General features: G+C 41.1%; 1 protein-coding gene across 2 annotated transcripts in view; it reads right to left on the reverse strand.

Moving 5' to 3' along the window:
* LOC138298125 (C-X-C motif chemokine 11-1-like) overlaps positions 1 to 21,825 on the reverse strand; it is a 65,193-nt gene extending 43,368 nt beyond the window's left edge. The window contains exons 1-2 of one of the 2 annotated variants that reach the window (XR_011204658.1): positions 21,682 to 21,825; positions 2,527 to 2,656 (exon numbers count right to left, since the gene is read on the reverse strand). Coding sequence is in view for 1 of the 2 variants with exons in the window: in XM_069236850.1 (XP_069092951.1) it covers positions 2,527 to 2,656; positions 8,973 to 9,036 (194 nt within the window). In the remaining variant the exon portion in view is untranslated. Of the gene's footprint in view, positions 1 to 2,526; positions 2,657 to 8,972; positions 9,175 to 21,681 lie in introns of those variants that run through there. The other variant, XM_069236850.1, reaches the window with a different exon arrangement.
* Positions 21,826 to 22,988: the final 1,163 nt, after the last annotated feature.

Consider the following 22,988-nt stretch of genomic DNA (forward strand, 5'->3'; position numbering starts at 1 on the left):
GCTCTGTCCAGAGTAAATATCTGTGATCACACAATACCCAAAAAGGACATTTTTAAGGGTCATGTTGTTGTTCCAGACATAAATAGGGCCAGGTGACAGTTTCTGTTTACACACATGTGGTGTTAGGAAGTATCGAATTCGTTTTCAAACTCAGATTTGAGCTCCCTTGCACCTTTCTAGGTATGCCAAGAGTGAATAGTCTATTTTTGTACATGAACGTGTCTGTTCTATACATTTCTCTAATGAAGGCTTCAATGCAGCTTTACTTGGTGAAACACTGAAGTATTTTGGAAACCTGGAGCCAACAAAATACATTGTGACTTTTGATGATAACACGTTATTTGTCACATTTAGAATGTGTGGTGTGTGTCTCGCGACAGAGGATGCTGTTTCTATTCAAGTATAGAATTATGTTATCATTTCCAACTCCTCATTTAATCATCAATCACAACTTTGTTAATTTGCCTTTGGCAGACTTCGTTTACCCCTTTAAGATGCTCAGCCTCGAGACCAGCAGGCATATATTATTGGCGGATGATATTGTAGTATGAATTGTCATCTTTGTGTGGAACTAAGGACGAAGCATCTGGGTATGAAACACTCCCTATTTTCAGGCCCATTAAAGAATTGCCGGCTTTAAATGAATGGTAGTTAGTTCTGCTTTAATAGTAATTTGAGCCTAAACCTAGCATTCGCTTTGGAGCAGCAAGGGTGTGATGGGCCCCTGTGCACCCAAGGAAAATGGCTCTGCATGCCCCCGACTGGCAAATGAAAGACAACCACAACAGGGGTGCACTGGGCTCTTCACTCTCTGAGCCCTGGTGCCACTGCACCTGCTGCACTTAGAGCTACGGGCCGGCCTCCTTACAGAGTTATATGTTCGCCACACTAGCCTAGGCGGCTTGCTTCAAGCAAGTTGCCTCTAGGGGTTATTTTCCACAAAATTATTACTTCATCGTCTTAATTTGGATAACCATATCTTTGGGACAAGGAATACTGGCAATCTCCTCGGGGAAGTAAGTGTGTCCCCGACGGGGAATAGTGCTCCTTGGCAGATTTAATTGCGAATAGATGAGGCAGTTTCTTCATGGCCATCTCCCACTGCCACCAGTGATTTACTCATTTCTCATCATGTCATGGCGTCCTAGTATATATACCATCGCATACAATAAGTGATGCCTGCTGTATTCAACATACATTAGGTGTGCATCATCTATTACTAACTACTCTGTACTCCTGAACTGTCACTGGTAGTTTTAGGCAGGAAGCTAATTTAATGAAACCCTTTGATTAAATTTGCTGAATCACTTATATTCCTACATTTTGTGTTTTTACTCAAGTGTGTGACTGCAGGAACTACTAATCACTGCCCAGGCCATAAAACTGGAATAAACCACCATTAGGGTAATACATTTTACACTATGAATGTACTTTCCCATTCTCCACCATTAACAAGTGTTGCTTGCTGTGTCTTTTCACGTCGTCACCTTTGTGTCTCGAGTGCATAGATGTTGACACTATATAGGATGTAAGGGACATTGTACCTTATACCATCCATCGAACATTTTAAACCATATCTCGGGTACCTACTAATAAAGGCAGTTCATTTAGGTTTACCCCAGGCAAGTTTAGTTCATCTAGAGCCCAGCTATTATCCAGGTGTGATTTACTTGGGACTCCCTCTCAGTAAGGGTGAGTACACCCTGGTAGTATCATCTTATCAGGATGGGATGAGGTCATTAAAGATAAAACACTAGATGTGGGTGAAGCTTCTTCATCCAATAAGAACAGCTTCTTCAGCAAACCTTCGGGATGACTTGTATGACTAATCAGACTGTTTCATTCTTTCCACCATATCTTTAGTGTAATCTTCTCATAACAAATACTAACGCACAAAGAGGATGGGTGAACAAAATCTTTAAACAAATAGCCAAATATTCTGCACTATCACAATATCAACTATTCGCTTTAGTCAGAGTTTGACAATCGGGGTACTCTGTCACAAATGTGATGGACTTCATTGTCTCCCAAACTCTCAGGTTACCCGCTTTATTGTGCATTGGGTGTACTTTCCGTGAGTTCCGCTCTACTGTACGTTGAGTGTACTTTCCGTCAGTTCCGCTCTTTTGTACGTTGAGTATGCTTTCCATCAGTTCCACTCTATTGTACGTTGAGTGTACTTTCCGTCAGTTTGACCCATTGTGTTTGTCAATGGAAAGCTTACTTCAGCAGACTGAAAGGGTGCTGGCTGTCACAGTAAGTTCATTATACTGGTCAGCCAGTGTGGGCAGACAGTCTGATGTCCTTTTTTTCTGTCCATCATCACCAGGGAAAGCCTGGTAGTGACAAAAAGAAAATTAAAATAATGACACCCAAACCCAGGGGAAATTTTGATGCCTTCAGCCGAACCATGACAGCGTTTCCTATAAAGCTGGAATCGACCGATAGGAAACAATTGCCTCTGTAATGATGGTGTAGGAGGAATAATTGTCAATTTATGCAGATCATCCACTATACGATACTCACACAACTTCTTTTTGAGCGCATCTATGGGACGTCGGATAAATCTCCAGTTTCACAAAACGTCCTGCCGGAAAACGAGTAGCTTTCCTCTCGCCACAGATACATCTCTGTCCCTGGCCTGCGATTGACATCCCTGAAAACACGAAATATTGAACTGTGAGAACTCCTCAAAATTTAAATTAGAAAGGGAACTGCTAGATGAAAATAAGGCAAAATATGTTTAACATTAATATGCATTGGGTTTTTGTGTGTATTCTGAAACTGTAATTCTGCTGAGAATTGGTTGTTTTTAGATAATAATCAGCTGTGTGAAGTTGTCCAAGCTGTACACATTGCCACTAACCATGTACTGTGAAAATGAAAAAAGTGGTCTTTTCAAATGTACCACATTTTACCTCACAAATAAGGCCATTGTGTTATTGTTACATTTGTATATAGTGCTCCTCTATCAGGGAATCAGGTGTGTCCAGGCCCTGTATATGGAACAAACACCTGCGACGTAGAACATCCCTTCCAGAGAACTGGTAATACATCAACGCAAGAAACAGGTGAAAATAAAAAAAAGTAATTCTGTGCAAATAATGATATTTTTTAAGTTTTGAGAAAGAGAAAGTGTAGATAAATAAGGACTATGAGAAACTAAGTTGCCAAACTGTGAACTGAAGATTATAAACATGAGAACCATTAGGATTAAGACAATGGGGGAAAATTGCTGAAGTAAAGTAAAACCAAACGAGCTGAATCAAGCAGAGGGTGCACGGGGATAGGAGAACATAAAGCGAACGGACAGCCATGATATGAAGTGTTAATTTGAGTGAAGAAGAACAGTAGAGGGAGCAAAAGATATATTAAGATAATTATGGAAAGAGAAGTTGAGAAAGTAAAAGTAAGGGGAGAACAGAGGAAGCACCATACACAGAGAAAGGAATGACAAGAAGTTGAGGAAATCTAAAACAATAAAAAGAGGTCACTGGTCTCAATAGACAAGAAGCTTTTTTTGCAGAACAGTAGCAGATTATTTAATCTTCACAAGTCTGAGAAAGAGTTCAAAATGGACAGTCCACCTCATAAAAGGAGTGAGTGGCAGTTTTCTAAGTTTTGAATATTTTGGCCCACATTTACTAATATTCAGTGTTGTTTTTGACTCCACTCTCCTACACCTCCCCCCCCCCCCCCCCCGCCCACACACACACACATGGCCCGGCCCCTCACTGCACACGCTTGCTCAACCAGCAGCTAAAAAATAAAACAATAGTAAAATATAATTTTATTTTTCAGCTGCTGGCTCTTAGCCAGTGGGGCAATGGAGCCACAGAGGGCCAGAATGCACAAAGGTTACTCATTCATGATTCCAGATTCAGTCCATCTACTACATCCACACCAGAATTTGCCTTGCCACACCCAGACCTGGGTCCACAGCGTTACCTTTGGAAATACGTCATTATTAGGATGTGGAGCATGAGTCATAAATGGAGAAGCACAAAGAAAGGAGACCAAATCTACCAAGTGCTTTAATGTTATGGGTAGCTTTTTTAATCCATGAACGACATAATCTTACATTTGTAGAGTATTTTATCTTGATTAATATATTCTACAAACAATGTTAAAGATACATTGAATTGTCTCTGATTTTTTTTAAGCATTTATATTTTTCTATTAAAAAACAAGAAGCATCACCACAATATGTTGAAATAGTTGTAAAAATGAACACATACTAATTTTCAATTCTACAATCAGTTAAATATTCGACAATATTTATGGCTGTTCCAGTCCTCCAAGAATTCATTCTTCATCTTTGAAATGTAATCAAAACAAAGCACAAAGTTAAAAACATTTCGTCCTTCCCTTTAAACAGAGACCTTGATCTACTGAATGGAAACTGACCAAAGACTTTCTCTTTTCTGAATTGCTCCTTGCTAGTAGACAGCACCATTCCATTGCTGCAGCTCTTGTTATGTATTCCCATCATTGTGGATCTATATTGCTGATGTATTTTTTTTATTTATTTTGAGAATTTAAATTGCACCGACCTAGCCTTGAGGGACAGCGGAGCGCTTTAGATCGCATAACAATAAATACAAGATGACGGGAGTCAGTGAAGGCAACATTTGGTCCTTTACAAAAGCAGAAAAACAGAGGTGGGCGTCGGCAGGATAGAATATGTGCATTTCGGGTTTCCCAAAATAATCTCTGGCTGGTCTTCCAGTTCCCATACGGTAATCATTACTAAAAGCTCTCAATTTGTCTTTTCTGTTTATCGAAACTTTTGGCTCATACCTTCCCAATAAAGATACGGGCTTGCAATATAGAAGACAGAATATTAACAGAGATACAATGCTGTCAACAAAATATCGAGGGACAAAATACTGAAAGATAAGTTGGTATAGATTTTCTATACCTAACTATACACTTATGTACCTTGTGATATATATATATATATATATCTCTTCATGGTACATAGATGTGGAGTCAAGGACAGTAAACCCATAGCGCCCTCTATGCATGTACCCAGTGCTTAATTTGGAAAAGGATGCGTGTCAGTTCCCAAATCTGTGGTCAGAAGCCTACAGCTGGCACAATTAAATATTGGTGTGCTGAATACCAAGGCTGCATCTTGAATCCACCTCATGCTTCTTTAATCCACTGCCAGACATTCCTTGCCCTTTCATCTTATTTGTGCAGCTTCCTGGTTTCTCCTTTTGAGATAGTTTCCATCTTTTTCTTCCTGCTTCTTTTCCTTTTGTGTATTTTCCCTTTCGTGTTCTCTGGAAATGTCTCATGCAAATAAAAATAAGTGCTGGTCACCAAAAATGAGTACCAGTGGCTTCAACTGGCAACCATCAACTATATTAGGCAATCCACTTAACTCTTTGATATTTTGACACTCAATATTCTGATCACAGTACTGTGACCCATCAATATTTTGGCTTCCATGGTCCCTAACACAGTCCCCAACAGAGACTGAACATGCATCAACCAGTGTTAAAATGCTCTGACTGTTGTATCAGAGTTCTGACATACTGACGGGAAATATACTACAAATTATTGAGTCCCCTTCAGTAGAACAGAGAACAAGACACCATGGCGTAATAGAATGAAGGCATTTGATTTATCAGATTCCCTGGTAATCATTTTTCATTTTTACTCCAATGTACGGGCACTAGACGTCCCGCATTTGCCCAGACAGTCCCAGTTTTTCAATGTTTCAATGACTGTCCCTGTGTCCCAACACTTACTCCAAAAATCAACAAATGTCCCGGTTTTGAGAAAGGGTTGGATGAGCATGCACATTTATGGGCTCTGAGGGCTCAGGTTCACACAGGCCCTCTCATGACATCATAGACAGAGTTTTAGTTAAAAGACTCTCCTGCTGTGCTTCCTGGCTTAATTCAGGCAGCACAGCAAAAATAATGGTGTTGGGGGGGTTGAACCCATGCAGAGGCCATCCCAGGTCGGTCAGAATCACATAGCTCCCATTTCAACACACCCCACAGCATGACTGAGGGAGTCTTTAATTTTCATGCTACAGAGGTGTGTGTTTCTGTAGCATGAACATTAAGGACTTCATTGGCCATGCTGGTGGTGTGTTCCATATGTCTGTGTGGGTACATATATTCACTGAAAAAAAACATATTACAGGGACATTACAGTTAAGAAATGGAATTTAAAAAAAATAGAAATTCACTTAAAAAACAAAAGGTTACAGGGACGTTATAGTTAGGCTCACATTTTAAACGTACCAAACCATAGAAATTCACCGGTTACGGTTAGAGTTATCTCAAGTAACTATAACTTGTTCCCTAAGGTAACTATAACTCACACCCCCCACCATGCCCAGTTTTTCATCAAATATTTTCCTGCAAATATTATATTGATATTATCAATTATGTTATCAACGATATTATGAGTGCTGTAATTTGTGGGGTAATTAGCAGTGCATGCCGAGGCCGCGAGTTATAGTTAGAGTTATTTCAAGTAACTATAGCTCGCGGCCTAAGGAATCTATAACTCACACCCTTGCCATGCACTGCTAATTACCCCAGATATTACAGCACTCATGACAACTATTATAACATCAATAAGAATATCAATGAAACATTAAAAGTTAAATAATTGAAGAAGCAACTGTGCCTGGATTAAAAGTTAAATAATTGAAGAAACAACTGTGCCTGGTGGGGCATGAGTTATAATTACCTTACGCTGCGAGTTGTAGTTACTTGAAAATAACTCTAACAATAACTGCTGAATTTCTCTGTTTTTGTGTGAGTAAGTTCAGAACCTAACTATAACATCACTGTAAACTTTGTTTTTTTAAGTAGATATATATATATATATACATATATGCCGTTGAAATACAAATATGGCTAAATGTTGGCACTGATCAGTGCAGTGTCAACATTCACTCCTATTTCTATGTCAATTTCTGTCCCGTTTTTTTGTTCCGAAAATCTGGTCACCCTACCTCAATGGCACCGCTCTGGGGCACCTCGAGATGAAATTTTATGTTGAGATTATTATAATAACAACTAAATGGTCCTGGAAATTGAAGTACCTGTCGCTAAGCAGATGCAGAACTAAAAACGTCCACAAGCATTGCGAGAGTTAACAAAAGACCCTCTGCTAGCGTTGATAGCACAGGGAAAAAAGGAATCCCCCTAGCAGAATGGAAGCTGCTAGCAGAGCTGTTTCACCCACTGGTGGTAATAACTAAACTCCCCTCTCCTCCCCCCAGACAGCGCTTATGACCGTCCGCCTCCACATACTGAGACCCCTCAGAGACGTTCAACTGGTCGGACTTTCCATCGCGACCCACCCAGCCACACACACAGAAACCCCATCCTCTCGCACCAATGACTTCCAGAGGCTTTTCCCAGTCACCAGAACCACATCTGTCTGCCCATCGCCCAAGTGCCAGAGGCACATTCAGCCCCTCTCTCGCCCCGAGAGCAGGAATCAGGACCTTGGATTCATCTGTCAGCAGCACGTGCAGACTAGACTGTACGCTGTCTGCCGAAGTGTGGGAGTGGAGAGGCCGCCGAACGCAGGAGTCGGGCCACAAGCACCAGCAGAAGTGTGTGTATGTGTGTGCACGTCTAAACACGTGTGAGTGTGCATGAGTGTTGTGCCTATTGCTCTCCGCTGGTAAAATCCTGTCCCTGCCATGATAATACTAATTATTGGCAACGTCTGACCAGCCCTAGCATGTTATTCAACCCTGCTAGATAATGCTGACTCTGCAACTATGGTGGTCATTTCTGGCAGATTATGGGCTTTCATGGCACGATGATGCCCAGATCAGATGTAGTGCTGGTCCTGGCCGAACAGTGGTCATTCTTGAAATATTATCACATCCACAGCACAATAGTGCCCACCCGAGGCATCATGGTGTTCCAGGCAGTATAGTGTTAATTCTTGCCACCCCCAGTGCTTGAAATGGAAAAATAGAAGTGCAGGTACTCTGTGGCAGAGTACCTGCCTATTTCTGAGAAGTGCCGGTACTCTCCAATTAAAAGTATTACGTTTTTCCCAAGAAGTGCAGGTACTCTCCCTCTCAAAATAAAATTTAAAAAAAGTGCCGGTACTCAGTACCGGACAGTACCGGTCCATTTAAAGCACTGGGCACCCCTGCACAATAGTGCCCATCATGGTGTTCCCGGCAGTATAGTGTTAATTCTTGCCACCACCCCTGCACATTAGTGCCCATCCCTCGCATTGCATTCATCCCGGCACGATGTTGGTAACTCCGCCCATGTGATGCAATGTTGGTTCAGGAAGAATAGATTAAGTTATTGCTTCTGAGACAAATCATAAGATGTTTCACGATCGCGCTTTGCATGTAAAACTGCGTTTATTAGAAGATTCCTTTTCATTTTAGGGCGAAGCAGGTGAACCCAAGGAACAGGGACACACGCTCTTTTTCTCGATATTTCCTTCATAGAGTCCGTGGTACTTGTGGTCTCCCCCAGGCCGGCTGCAGCCCGTCCACTCAGAGAGGTGTATGGTGAGCAGGCCACTGCTTGTAACCTCTGCACCAACTGCAAGGGGCAGTAGCGCCAGTCTTGGTCTGCGAGGAGCTGTGTGGGGCTGATGGATTTACCCGCAGGATTACTGTACTGGTGATTTAACGCTCTTTTGGTGTCACTTCGCTGCTGCCCTTGTGGCTAGGTGTAGCTCTATAAATATCTTTAATAAATACTAGATACAACTTTAATATATTGTCAACAGGACTACACCTGCCAGCTCTCACCTAGACCCTAATATCTGGAAGGCGATAGAAGTGATTCATGCTAACATCTCTAGTTGACGGAGTACGCAGTGCTCTAAACTCCCCAACTGCAGCACCTCGGGGACCTCCAGCACCCCGTCCGCACACACCTGTTACGCAGTTTTTGAAACAGATTTAAAACAGCGAGTACAGAGAGAGAGCGTGGAGGCAAAGGATGACCTACCTTGTACGATCAGACAGGTAGACAGTGAAAAGGCAAGGATCTGGGCAAGTGTCCCAGCCATCATGGATACTCTGTCTTCTCCGGCAAAGTACCTGAAGAGTCTAACAGGCAGTTTTCCAAACGTACTGTCACTTCCTGAAAATCAACCCTGTGACAGAATGGGTCGTAGTGGCGAACACTACTGTATGTCTGTCTGACAAGTGGACTACCGAACATCTCAAGTTTATTTATAATGAAGGACGGGGGATTTTCCCAATCTTTGGCACCACGATGTCACTTTGAAGATTGGGCTGCGGTCTTACACCATCGCTCAACCCCGCCCGCAGTTCTGTCGCGAATGTTCTATGACGACGCGCTCACGTCGTGAAGCAAAGTATCTAAGGAGGAGTGTAGGGAGTTTCCTTTGCCAAAATCCCCCTGATAATTGCACATATTACGCATTGTTCCCAACATTTACCTCTGAGCTCTTCAAACTAGTAATGCCACACACAACCTCTGCACCACAAAGTGAAACCTCAACAGTCTCAGTTTTGTTTTTGTTCACAAATATAAAATAAGTTTGGAAAAATCCCAGACCTTCCACCGTGTACAAAGTTCCTTAAATCTGGGTATGAGCGTAATAAATACACACCGCCTGTGTTGCCTTCCCTTTTGGTTTACAATTCAAAGGTTTCTGGGTGTGTCAAGACACATGCATATGCCACTCAGCTAGTTTTGTTTGTAGCTAAAGCAAACCATAGCCCTATAGAAAGTTTAACAAATACATAGTCCATCTATGTCAAAAGCAAACTATCACGTTCTAGGTAAATGATTGGCATATTTTAGCTATATATGGTTTTTGCCAGCATGGTTGTTCTGCCCTGTTGCTCGTCATCTAGTGCCAGATTTAGCAACATTTGGCGTGATGGAGCGCAGCAACATACCTTGCTGCCCTGCGTCAAATTGGGATGTTAGGAACACAAGTCTGCCACTTTCACTGTCTTGTGTTACTCCAGATTTACTCTGCCACAAGTGGCAGAGTAAATCTGACTAGAAGGCTTGCGTTGCCTTGCATGATGCAAGAACAACAGAAAACGTCTATAATTCTGCCCCCTAATACTTAGCACTTTCCTTAGTCAGAAAATTCCCAGAATTGTATTTACTAGTTCTCCATTATTTCAGTGCTACCAAACAGTATTCTGAGAAAGGCAGCAGGAGTACAGTTGCCCTTTTTAAAGTACTGATAACAATGCTGGTGTAGAATAAAGACTTTCTAAATTCCTTTTCTAATCTGAAGTCTGAGGTTCTTCTAAAAAGCATTACATTTAATGAGGTGTCAGTGTCAGGTTCTAGGTATCCACATTAATTTTATTTGACTGGAACAGTACCAGCACTTTTCAGCTGGGATGCAACTAGACCCGAATTTTGAGGGGGTGGCTAACAGTTCAATTATCAGAGGCGGGGTTAACACTTTAAACAATGGTGCGTGGTTACCCTCAGACACAATGCAAGAAAACAGAGTGTGTGATACATTGTGGATTTTAAACATACTGATCAAACCTGACAGAATAGAAATAAGCATGTTTTAGTGGATGTGACACTGTTTATAGTTAACTAACAAATATCTTTCTAGAGGGCAATGAGTGACTTGACAACTAAAAAGAAGCATCTACAAATTTCAGTACAAGGCACGGAAAAATCAGTTTTTGCGAGTCATTATAAGACAATGGCTCTTTTTGTCAGTTCTCCAAAAATTCCTTCTGTGAAATGGCAATGAGTTTATGAAACATTTTTCATTTCATGTGCAGAAAACCCTCCTGTCTGACTGTTGACCAAAGGTACGCTTTTAGTCTGCTCATAAGGGCTCATTAGGGCATTAAAACATGCTTATTTGTGACTGGAAAGTCTCAGGTCTGATACCTATTGCGCCTTCCATCACTCCTGAGATTGACTATGTAAATGCCAATCCAATGGCAATATTAACACCTGGTAATTACTCTGCTTGACAACTGTGCCGTTCTTACGTTAAAAAAAGTAGTTGTTATTAGCACCCCATGTAAAGCAGGTATCATATGAGATGATGGAGCTACATCCACCAGGTTGAAAGCAAAGGCAAAAAAAGTAGTTGCCTTGAAAACACTTTGAAACAAATGGTGTTCTAGCATGAAAAAAATACAAGTATCCTTGCATGCTCCAGAACACACAGAATGTGTGGCTCATGGGCAATGTCTTCCAAAGAGGTAATTTCAATAGAAATTCTGTCTTTTAATAGTATAACAACAATGCTGGTTCTGAATGTATTCTGAAGCCTGCAGCACATACAGTGTGAAATCCAGAACTAATATTGCTGTTGAACACGTAGCATGAGAAGGATGGTGGTGGGGCTGACTCAGTCTATTGAGTTCTGGACGACGCTCCTGCTCCCCATGAGGGGGTGGATCTCAGTAGCAAAGATAGTATTCATGCCGCAATGCCTCTACCTGTTACAGAATGTGATGTGCCTAGTCCCCCCCTTCCACATTTGTGCAGTTGGATAAACTGCTGGGGATGTGGTATAGGCTGGCAGATGGAGTCAAGTAAAACTTGGTACTGATGTAGCAGAAACTTTAATACTGTCCCTCATGTCACAGAAGTCATCTATACGTGACGGTTTATGCACTATGTTAATCAAAGTACCAAGAGTTTGAATGTAGAATGAGGCACTGAAAAGCTATGCTAGTGTGCATTTGTCTTGCACTAGTTACTGCAACCTAGGTGGTATCAAGATTAAATTACATGTTTGAAGAATTTAGCTGTCATTATGTTATATTTTAGATTCGAAACTAATGGTCTGTATTGAAATGATATTGAATTTTAAATAATAAATATTTTTAATATGTTTACAAAAATAGAGAAATGAAGTTCTTTTCCCCACTGACTGAAATGTACGAACAGAGTCATTTTGTTTAAAGTTACTGTAGCCTGAATGCTAAGGAATAGTTATTAATGCAGAATTGATAGTTTGCATATTTAAATGTGTTTTGTTTGAATGTATTAATGTGCTGTTTAAGTCTTTTGCATTACCCTAAGTGAGGCCTGCTAGGCCATGTATTCATGACTGCAGAAAATGTCAAGTCACCTTGCTAACGTGTACCTTTCTTTCAGACTTCATTCCCATGAGAAGACTAGTTTGGTAATAGGTGTCTATTGTTCTGCACATATAGAGTCTGACAAACTGCCCTTGGATGTGGACTACCCTGGACTGTGGACTGACAGTTTAAACAATTGCTTCAATCCTGCATGGAGCCATATGGATGGATGCCATACTCATGAAAAACTTAGGAAAGCATGTGGATGTTTCAAGTTGTAGTCATATGATTGATTTCTTTTGGAAGTTGCTCCTTCAAAGTCAAATTAACTGTGGCATTGATGAATAAGCTTGCCTTATGAACTTTAAGGTATTGATGATCAGCTGCACTTAGATCAGAATCCCTGGAGCTCCAAGAAGAATCCTTCCGCCGTGCATACTGAATGCTGAGCCCCTTGGAGAGGTACCTCCCTCTCTGTCCTTGCCCCTTTGAAACGCCTTGCTGAGACTTAGAGGATTTCTCCATAACCCTCAAAGAATACTCTTGACCGAGCTTTTGACATATTGACGCTTTCTCTTTTTTCCTACTTTTGGCCCATCTTAGTTAGTAGCCTGTTATCTGAGATTACCTTTTTCCAAGTTCCTTTTCTCATTTTCGTGTTTTTCATCATTTGTCTGCATGTGTTCTGCCCCACACGTTATTCTCTGATTGGCTAAACTGTAGAGTTTTCCTCTTGTCCAACTAATTTGACTTTGATGATTTGAACTGCCTTAATGCTTATTGAAACCGAGCAACACTTGTTCTCCATACATCAGGTTATCTTACTGATGTTCTGTATTGTCTTTGTTGAATGTCTAGTTCTTTTAATGTTAGTCCACCTAAACCTATTTCGTCGCCTTGGTCAACCCTTTGTGATTTTGTATGTTTATAACTTTGTCTTTAGAACTGTCTACATGTCTCTGAGCTTAAGTTTGTAATAAACTCCTTAGCTTTATTTCTGACAGGAGTTTTCCTTATATGGCCACATTGGTCATACTGTGTAATATAATTGGTTTGTATTGACATTTTGTTGTTTGGTTCTAACACATCCTCATGCAGGGTCTAAAGAGCCATTACCTCGCTGAGCATTGATTCCCGAGAAGGATGAAAATGCCCCAGCAACAAGTTTAACCTCCCTTAGTGGAATGGAAGCCTCGTCCTTCCTAATCTATTTTTATACTACATGTTGCCACAACTTCAGCATTTGGTGCACTTGCTAGATGACAACCTGAACTGGGAAAAATACATCATAACAGAATCATATGGCCCACACATGCTTCTGGAGGTTCTCATGATGGGGAAAACAGAGTCTGATTCCCTACGATGTTTATACAACAAATGGATTGAGTTTGGCTTGAGTATGACACAGGGTGATGATGGTCGTCATCCGCAGGGCGCTAGATGCAGAATATCTACCCCTCTGGGCTCTTCTAAAATTGCGATTGGCCCTGTGTTTAGTGCTTGAGAGCATCCACTAAATGTATTGAAAACCTATACATGCAACATATGAGATGCCTTTTAGGAGCCTTTTTTAACATAGAATGCTTCTGTATTTTGTGCAGTCAAAGATGAGTGCATTTGAAATAGAGAAAGTAACAAAAGAAGGAACATCCTTCTCTACACCCTCACCAAGTATTTTTAAATCAGGTCACTAATATCAGGACAGAAGATCCCAAATGAAGGGGTTGCTTAGAACTGGAAACAAATACATAAGCAGCATGGGTTCTTGTTCATAATAGTCTCTGTGTGTAAAGTTGACTGACTCACAATGGATCTTTCTAGAAACTTGCAGCCAGTGCTGTCGTGTAGGTTCTCATTATGCTAATGAGGCTACTGGATTTGGGAGACAGGATCACCTGGATTGTGGCTACTGAGTAGAATTCCACATCACGTGACGCCTATCGGCCTAATCCGGGTTCTCTGGCTAACTAGCAGCGCCTCATCTCTGGCCGAGATGATTGTGGCAACCGGGCACAATCATGAAAAGAAAGACTCCTCAGCGGAATCCTGGTCGATCAGATACCATCCCTTTTTCTCAGTTACCAAAAATTGTCTTACAGGCAAAGAAAACAGAGGCAGAATATAGTTCAAAAAGGATTTATTGAAGTAACTGCATCTTAGATAAAAAGGCACATATTGCAATAACTAGGATGATAAAATACAATAAAACCAAGCAGGTAACTAACAGAGTAAAACACAAGAATACTCCTACCATACTGTCACTAAGAGTGATGTATATATTACTCCTACCTAGACTATGAGGGTCATTCTGACCCTGGCGGCCGGTGGCCGCCAGGGCCACCGACCACGGGAGCACCGCCGACAGGCTGGCGGTGCTCCAATGAGCATTCTGACCGCGGCGGTTCAGCCGCGGTCAGAAGCGGAAAGTCAGCGGTCTCCCGCTGACTTTCCGCTGCTCATTGGAATCCTCCATGGCTGCGGAGCGCGCTCCGCAGCCATGAGGATTCTGACCCCCCCTACCGCCATCCAGTTCATGGCGGGAAAGCCGCCATGAACAGGATGGCGGTAGGGGGGGTCGCGGGGCCCCTGGGGGCCCCTGCCGTGCCCATGCCAATGGCATGGGCACGGCAGGGGCCCCCGTAAGAGGGCCCCAAAATGTATTTCACTGTCTGCCTTGCAGACAGTGAAATACGCGACGGGTGCAGTAGCACCCGTCGCACCTTCCCACTCCGCCGGCTCGATTACGAGCCGGCATCCTCGTGGGAAGGTCGTTTTCCCCTGGGCTGGCGGGCGGTTTAACTGGAACCGCCCGCCAGCCCAGGGGAAAACTCGTAATACCCGCCGCGGTCTTTTGACCGCGGCGCGGTAATTTGGAGGGCGCGATCCTGGCGGGCGGCCTCCGCCGCCCGCCAGGGTCATAATGAGGCCCTATGTCTGAGCCCAGCATAATAAGCCTAATCTGCCCTTCAGGTTTTCCCCCTGGGGGTACATTATCCCTCATACCTGGAGTAAGAAGCCTGTAGTCTAGAGAGACACCGTCCCCATGTGGACCAGGGGGCCGGCCGTCTAAGCAAGTAAATGCAGCGAAGCAGTGAGCAATCAGCATGCAGTTGTGGTCATCTGGCTGGACTATCCCTCTAACGTGTCTGAGATAACGGAGTATTTTTATAATAAAACAGCTGACATTCTAAGAAATAGTCCCCACGTATGAGTGTGTGTTTTCTGTGAATGTTGGAGACACAGCATACCACGTTTGTCGGCATCTGACTGTAGCCTTGGAGAAACCACAAAGTGAAATAAATGTCCTACTAAGAATATAATGCTTTCCTAGGTGAAAGTACAATGAGATAAAGAAAAGAAAACAGCACCACAAATGTTGCTATTACTAGAAAAATAAAGCTATGCTGAATAAAATATAACGGGGTCAAAGTGCACATCGTTAGGCCTAGTTAGCTTAAAACAACATCTCAAAAACATGGCTAAAATAGCTATACAACAGTGCAGCCTAGGAGATCCCCGGAAACCCTATGGAATTTTGTGAAATTCAGGACAAGTCATGATGCCATATTCTGAACTCCTTGAAGTTTGTAAATAACTGACTCACAAACACCAATATAGCAAGTATTGCACAGTTCAGTCTAGAAATTATGGTAGCATAAACAACACACAATTTGAATTGGCACAGGATAAAAACAAGGTTTTGTAGATTTTGAGGGAAGTGATAACTGGGCCTTTCATTCCTGTTAACCTATACCCAGGCACTTTAAGTGGCCTATCATGGCCCTGATTACAATTTGCATAATACTAGTGAGGTACAAGCTCCACACCAGTAATCACCAGTACTGTGTGGTAGCAACCCACCATTTCAAGTTAAATCCCAAAGAAATGGAAATTACTGTGCAGACCAGGATTTACCAGGTGGTCTTCTACATCATATTCCCTTTTCTGTAGGGTTTAACACCCACATTAAGCACCTGCTCTGGGTAGGTATTAAAACTGTGCAAGGGGCTGTGGTAAAAGTGTGTTTTAAGTTGCAGTTGGAGAGAAGAGATAAACAGCGTGAAGGAAGTGGAGAATGCTGGCTGGCAGGTGAAAACATGTAAGGCACCTCCTCTGCCTTGTTTGAGGTTTTGACAGGGATTATAGACAGAGTCCGATCAGCAAAGCAATGTTTCCCATAGTGATTTTAACTGGTGGGTTTTCCAGCTGGTAAAATCTGGTTCACTGTTTCCACACCCAGTACATCTGTGTGTAAATCAGTGTGCAAGTACACTGGACCTCTTATAATTGTGCTAAATGAAATCCAGTAGCATAAACGAATGCATTCCACTTCAATTATTTTAACTTGCATTTATTTTTTATTTAAAGTGTGTACATTGTATTTTATAATCATTTACCTGATGGAGAAAGGCCCATAAAATAGTTGTAGAGTATTTTGTTCTCTTATAGCTCCTCACTCCCATATTCAGGGGCACAGTTCCCATATTTAAAGTATTTCAATTTCTATTTGGCCTGCAAAATTCTTTGCAGAAAGTTGAGTTCACCCCATCTGCAGGGCAGCCCAGCCCAGTTGCAGCCCATGCTAAGACACATGAAAGGAAGGGGCTGAAGCCCTTTTAGCCCAATGAGCTTTGCACCCCAGCTTTTCAGCATTACTATCAGTGGGTGAGTAACAGCACTTTTTAGCAAGGACGCAGTTCTATCAGTGAGTAACAGCACAGTTCAGCAGCAATGCATTACTATCAGTGAGTGAGTACCACACTTCTCAGCAGAAACGCATTACTACCAGTGAGTGAGTACCATCACTTTTCAGCAGGGACACATTGCTATCAGTGTGTGAGCACCAGCACTTCTCAATTGAAAGCAGGTACTTTTGGACAATTAGTACCTGCACATCTCTCCATTCATTTCAAGCTGTGCTATAGGGATTGGTTCACTTGACTTCTACAGAGGTGGCTTTTAAATGGGATCAGCATAGGCCGGCAGACTATTGCTGTACACAGATTCCCAGCAGTGTGGATGAGCTGATCATGTGGAGATTTGCCTCACCTCACAGACACATTTACCCCACTGTGGTAAGATAAAGTTCGGAAAAAACATGAGGTAACCTGGTTACTTAAATCCTTTGTGCTTCTGGTGAGTTTGCAGCACCACAGTACTATGGCATCACAAATGTCATAATTCTGCACTAATGAGTAACAAAAATTTATATTTTCCATCAGGAAATGGCTGGTGGTATCCTCTTTGCTGATAATAATTGATGTACCTCTGGAAACATTATTTATTAAGTTGTTTACCAGTTAGGAGTGGAAAGCCCTATTCTAAGGATAAACTTTGCCTCCTTATTGTGGTAACTTAATTAGGCATCAGAGAATTACTTCAAGATTCGGCATGGGAGAGTAAATGCAGTGTGACTACTGAGTTCAATATACTGTGTACATAGGTGTGTGAATTATAGTAATCTAAAGGTATAAGTATACATTTAGAATTTAACATTTTTGTGTAATTTAAGCTTGGTTTGTTTATAAAGAATACATAATTTGATAGTAATTTAAAGGTGGTGTGTAAATTCTAAATTTAAAATAAAACTATACATTTAGAATTTGTAATGTTTGTGTAGTTTAAGTGGGGTTTGTATAGAAAGAATAAATTAAGATTTCCTTGACATAACAAAGGTTTAACCTTTGGTTATTTCAGTGAATATTAGTTAAGGTGATCAGAGATAGGGATTTTTCAGATTTTTGTACATTTAAAACTTGGCACCTGTATGATGAATGTGAGTGAAAATTTACAGACCTGCTACTTCCATTTCATTTTGTGAGGACTGGAAGTTTCATGGTGTTTAGTCAAAGGGGTGCAAAGAAAAAAGTGGGGGGGTCCCAAAACAGGATTCAAATCCAATGCGTTTTCCACAGACTTTTGTATTTTGAATAGCGCAATTGCTGTCAGCTGGATTTTTATGAAATTTGGTAGTATTACATATTAGGGGGTGCAGACGATTCTGTGGGGTACTGCAGGTAAGTAGAGTCAGTAAGTGTTAAGTTATAAGATTCAACTTAGTGATACCTTGTAGCAAAATACTATAAAAAGCAGCATCGAAGCCCAAAAAATAAACTAGATTGCAAAAGTAAAGTTTCACACTTACTACCTGAATAACTCAAAGACCCTGTATGGCCACAAGCTAATGGAAACCTATAAACAAATACATAATGAACATAATGAATAGAATACATCTTAATCTACATAAGTTTTCTTTGCATGCTCTCTGGCTCACAAAATAAAAGGGGCCGAACAAGCCAAACATAAATCATCTTCCTTCTGCACCCCGTGCAACAAAATGAAAATTTGCCCTAGCAGTGAGCTACACAAACTACTATTTGGATGACATGATAATTAGCCACTAGGAAAAAATAATAATCTCATTTTTTGTAACAGTGACAATGATTGCCCTTGTTGGATCATAGTCCTTCTCAGGATTTTGCTTCAACGGGTCAACCGGATCTTTTCACCCAGAATACATGTGTAGAGATAAAGGCATCAGAACTTCAACAATCAATTTAGTTAACAGTATGACTAATTTAGCCACACAAAGAATATTCCAAGCTGGAATAAAGTCCAATGGTGTTTCTTACAAGTTAAGACTTAGGGTGACATAAACAATTCTCAAGACAAGACTGTAAAGGTACAAAATCATAAACGATTGTCCAAAACTCCTAAAGAAGTTCAGGCAAACTAACATAAGAAACACTAAACTTTCTATTAACACCACACAAAGCAGCAACAGGAAAATATGAAAAGGATGAAACAATTGTTAGCCTAACTCTGTTAATCATTTAGCAATTCTAAATTTGCAATTTTAACAATCTGAGCAAGGGGAGCCCTACGAATGAGCAAATCCAACTAGCATGTTCTGTGATAAACACGTGAACAAAAAGCCAGAAGCACAAAAAGGCTAAAAAGTATTTGGAAATATGAGGAAACAAATGACTAACTTAAGTTGTCAAAAAATAGGTGAAAGGAAAGGGGTCAGCATTTCAGAAGCTCGACCAAGATTTTTCTCAGTTCAAGGGGAAACATCTCTAAGTCTCAGCAAAGCCTTTCAGAAGGGTGAAGGGTAGCTACGACTATACCTCTCAGAGTCCAAAGGGGTTTAGCATCTAAAGGGAAGGCGAGAAGATCTGCTCTGTGGGTCTTGAGTGGGAATCTTTTGCAAATCTGTCTGAGAAACAATATATTTAAGTTCATAGGGCAAGATGAGTCGTCCATCTATCACTCCATATGACGCAAAAGGTGAGATGGTCCTATGGCAAACAATCATGCGACACAGACTGAAACATCAATAAATATTCCTAAGTTCTTCATGAGAAACAGCTTCCATTTTAGCTCATCAATGTGAACTGAAACATTTGTATATATTGTCAGTTCCAGAGTTCCAGCATGTACTTCATTCAAGGTTGGGTTCTAAACTCACTATGTGTAAAACAATAGAGTACCTATTACCAACCTAACATTCTCCTGTGAACAATGTCTGAAAGGAAAGTTCAAGTAAACAAGAATGTCTAAACATGTTCTGCACAGTCACGAAGCAGGGCCTTGGAAGCCTCTAAACCATCAACTCAATATTAATAAGTTATTGTCAGTGTTTATGTTACAGTAGATTCAAAACCCTTTCATGTAACTATCATGCACAACTGCATTGTCTACATTTGCATATCACTTTTAAAATATTTCTTACATGAAATGTATTATCGTTTTCATACAGTCAGTCTGTTAATTTACATCAAAAGCTATAACATAGAAACAAATTAGTCTATCGAATATAACACTCTGGGGCTATACCACATGCCTTTAGACCAATGAGCTATAGTGAATACACATTAATATGGCTTGTCAGTGCACCACTTTACAATTCATCTATTAGTACTTTGATTAACATAATACAGAGGTTGTCATGTTCAGATGATCAATGTGACTTCAGGGACAGTACTAACATTTGTTCTACATCTCCTTTTATTCACTTTGGCCTTCATATGTAGCACAATCCTACTAGAAGTTGCAAGGAAGCCCAAAGAATAAACACAACTCCATATGCAGAGTTTCAGATTTACTATGGAACAACTGAAAGACCCACTGATGGTCACAAGCTAATGGAAACCTATAAACCAATACATAACAAATAGAATATATTTTAATCTACATATGTTTTCTTTGCATGCTATATGGCTCACAAAATAAAACTGTGCCCAACAAGCCAAACAAAAGCCATCTTCCTTATGTACTCCTGTGCAAAAAATGGAAAAGTGACCTAGTACTGAGCTACACAAAGTACTATGTGGAGGTCATGATATTTGGGGTTTAGAAAATAAATAATAATCTTAATTTTTATAACAACAAGGATTGGTTTTCATTCTCTTTGGGATTTATAAGTAGCACAATCCTACTAAATGTAGCAAGGAAGCCCAAAGAGAAAAAGTAAACTAGACTGCATATGTAAAGTTTCAAAATAACCTATGAACAACTAAGAGACACATGTATGATCACATGGTTATGTAAACCAAAAAACACAAACATAACAAATACAACAGATAGAATGAAATCACATTAAATATGATTTCCACTCTGTAGTTAAAGTTAGTATTCACAAAGATAGGAATTCCTTGGATATGGGAAACAGCCTTTACAATTCGGTCGGAACCATGCATGCCTTTACCACGTAGTCTTTGCAATGCATGAGCCTTTACTGTGCATGTCTTTACTACCCAAACTTTTACAACAACTATGCCTTTACCATGCATGCCTTTACAATGAAAATGTAAATATTTTACTATTTTACAGGAAAGTGTGTGTGTCTATATATATATAAATATATATATATATATATATATATATACATATACATATATATATGTATATACCACCACTTAACTCCGTGTTTAAAGAGCTTCAATCCACTCAGGGCGGCCGGCGCTCAGGGACGGAGCACCCTCGCAAACAGATTCCAACAATATCTCCACCCAAAGTGAAGCGCCATACTCAGGTTCACAGGGAAATTAGGCACTTTATTTTTCATTTTCCATCACAGAGGCAAGAGTTATTTCATTCCGCAGAAGCAAATTATTTAATTTTCTTTAAAAATATCTCCCGTTTTCCAGACGCATTTCAGCTGCTGATGTCAGCTTTAATTATAGGTCTCTCCTGATAAGAAAAACAACCACGTGTTTAGCCTTCCATTTATATCATAGCTTTAAAGCCACAGAGTCTCTCTTCACGCTTTTCAAAGTTTCACAGCTGCAGTGCATTAATTGATTACGTAGGTCAAAGAACACTTATACACAATATTATACTCGAGATATTGCTTCTAATGTTAGCTTCTCTAAATCATCACTGTATTTTCATACACAATGTTTATATCCGTTTTTTGAGTGCTTTTAGCAATAAATATCTTCCTCTTTTACAAAACGTGTCTTTGAATATCCTTTTATTTCATTTGCATTGCAGCTGACCATATTTAAAATGTCTCGTGAATATATTTGAGTTTCTGCGCTGTGCCTTCAGTGCCTCATAAATCACAGTAAACCAGTGAAACATTCACTTCCCTTGCCCAATTTCATAAATACTACAATGTTATAATTATTTCCATGGTCGGTCTTTTATCCCCGTACCTTTATGTTCCTGTGTTGAAAGAGGGCAGATCCAGCTCCTGTAATCATAAACACCAACACTGAACTCCGTGTCTAAAGAGCTTCAATCCACACAGGGCGGCCAGCGCGCAGGGACGGAGCACCCTCGCAAACAGATTCCAACAATATCTCCACACAAAGTGAAGCGCCGCCGTACTCAGGTTCACAGGGAAATGAGGCACTTTATTTTTCATTTTCCATCACAGAGGCAAGAGTTATTTCATTCCTCAGAGCAAATTATTCCAAGCCCCAGGATTCATTTTGCTGTCTGCTGCCTGCCTTCATTAACGCGGGTGCTATAAAGCGCATCGCTACTACAGTTCTTGCTCCGCTTCTCACCACCTGGGGGGACTCCAAGCCCCAGGATTCATTGTGCTGTCTGCTACCTGCCTTCATTAACGCGGGCGCTATAAAGCGCGCCGCGCATCGCCGCTGCGCGGTATGTGCGCGGGCCACGTCCAGGCAAAGCCCGGGCTAAGAGCGGGCCCGTCCGTGCCCGTCAGAGACCGTCTGAGGCCAGGCTGGGCTCCCCCTCTGGGCCCCAAGGTATGGCATTGGGCCCTTTTTGCACCTGTGATGGCTAAAGTATTATTTTGTATATGTATTGAGCATTTTTATTTCTAATGGGGAAGCGCAAGGCAAAGGGCAGTCCTGCTTTGGGTTCTGACAAGCCGAAGATCCTAAATCTCACCAAAGCTATGCAACCTCTTACAAACTGTGTAACTAAAGAGATTGACAATCTAATTGAAGAAGTGGATCTGATTCTAAGTAAAAAGGAGAGAAATCAACAGAAAGGGCCGAGATTGGGCACTCTTATTTCGTTTTTCACTGCTGGATCACATTTTATTAACGATTCACAACCTATCAGCGCCATTCACCAGGTGCTGGTTTCCCAAAGCCCTTCCACGAATGCTAACCCCTCTACACATCACGCAACTTATCCTATATCTGAAGTGCCAAAATCAGATGTGATTATCCACAAAATCCCTTGTTCTAATCGTTTTTCTCCATTGGAAATAAAAGACTCGGCCCGTCTTCAACCAACTCCTGCGGTACCATTGCCCTGTGCTAGTCTATCCTTATCTAAATCTGAAAGAGACCCTCCCCACGAGGATTTATTAGCTTTGGCGATCAGTCTAAAGAACGAAGTAGGAGAGTTGAAAATCCTAATGACAGAAATTCTTAATTCCTTTAAACTTACTGCTTCGAGGAAAGATTAATTTTGCCTTCATGGTACTAAGACAATTCCCTTGAACACTGATCACCCTCTTGCTCTCGGACCCTTGCCA

Source organism: Pleurodeles waltl, chromosome 1_2 (genome assembly GCF_031143425.1).
Source record: "Pleurodeles waltl isolate 20211129_DDA chromosome 1_2, aPleWal1.hap1.20221129, whole genome shotgun sequence".
Lineage (NCBI taxonomy): Eukaryota > Metazoa > Chordata > Amphibia > Caudata > Salamandridae > Pleurodeles > Pleurodeles waltl.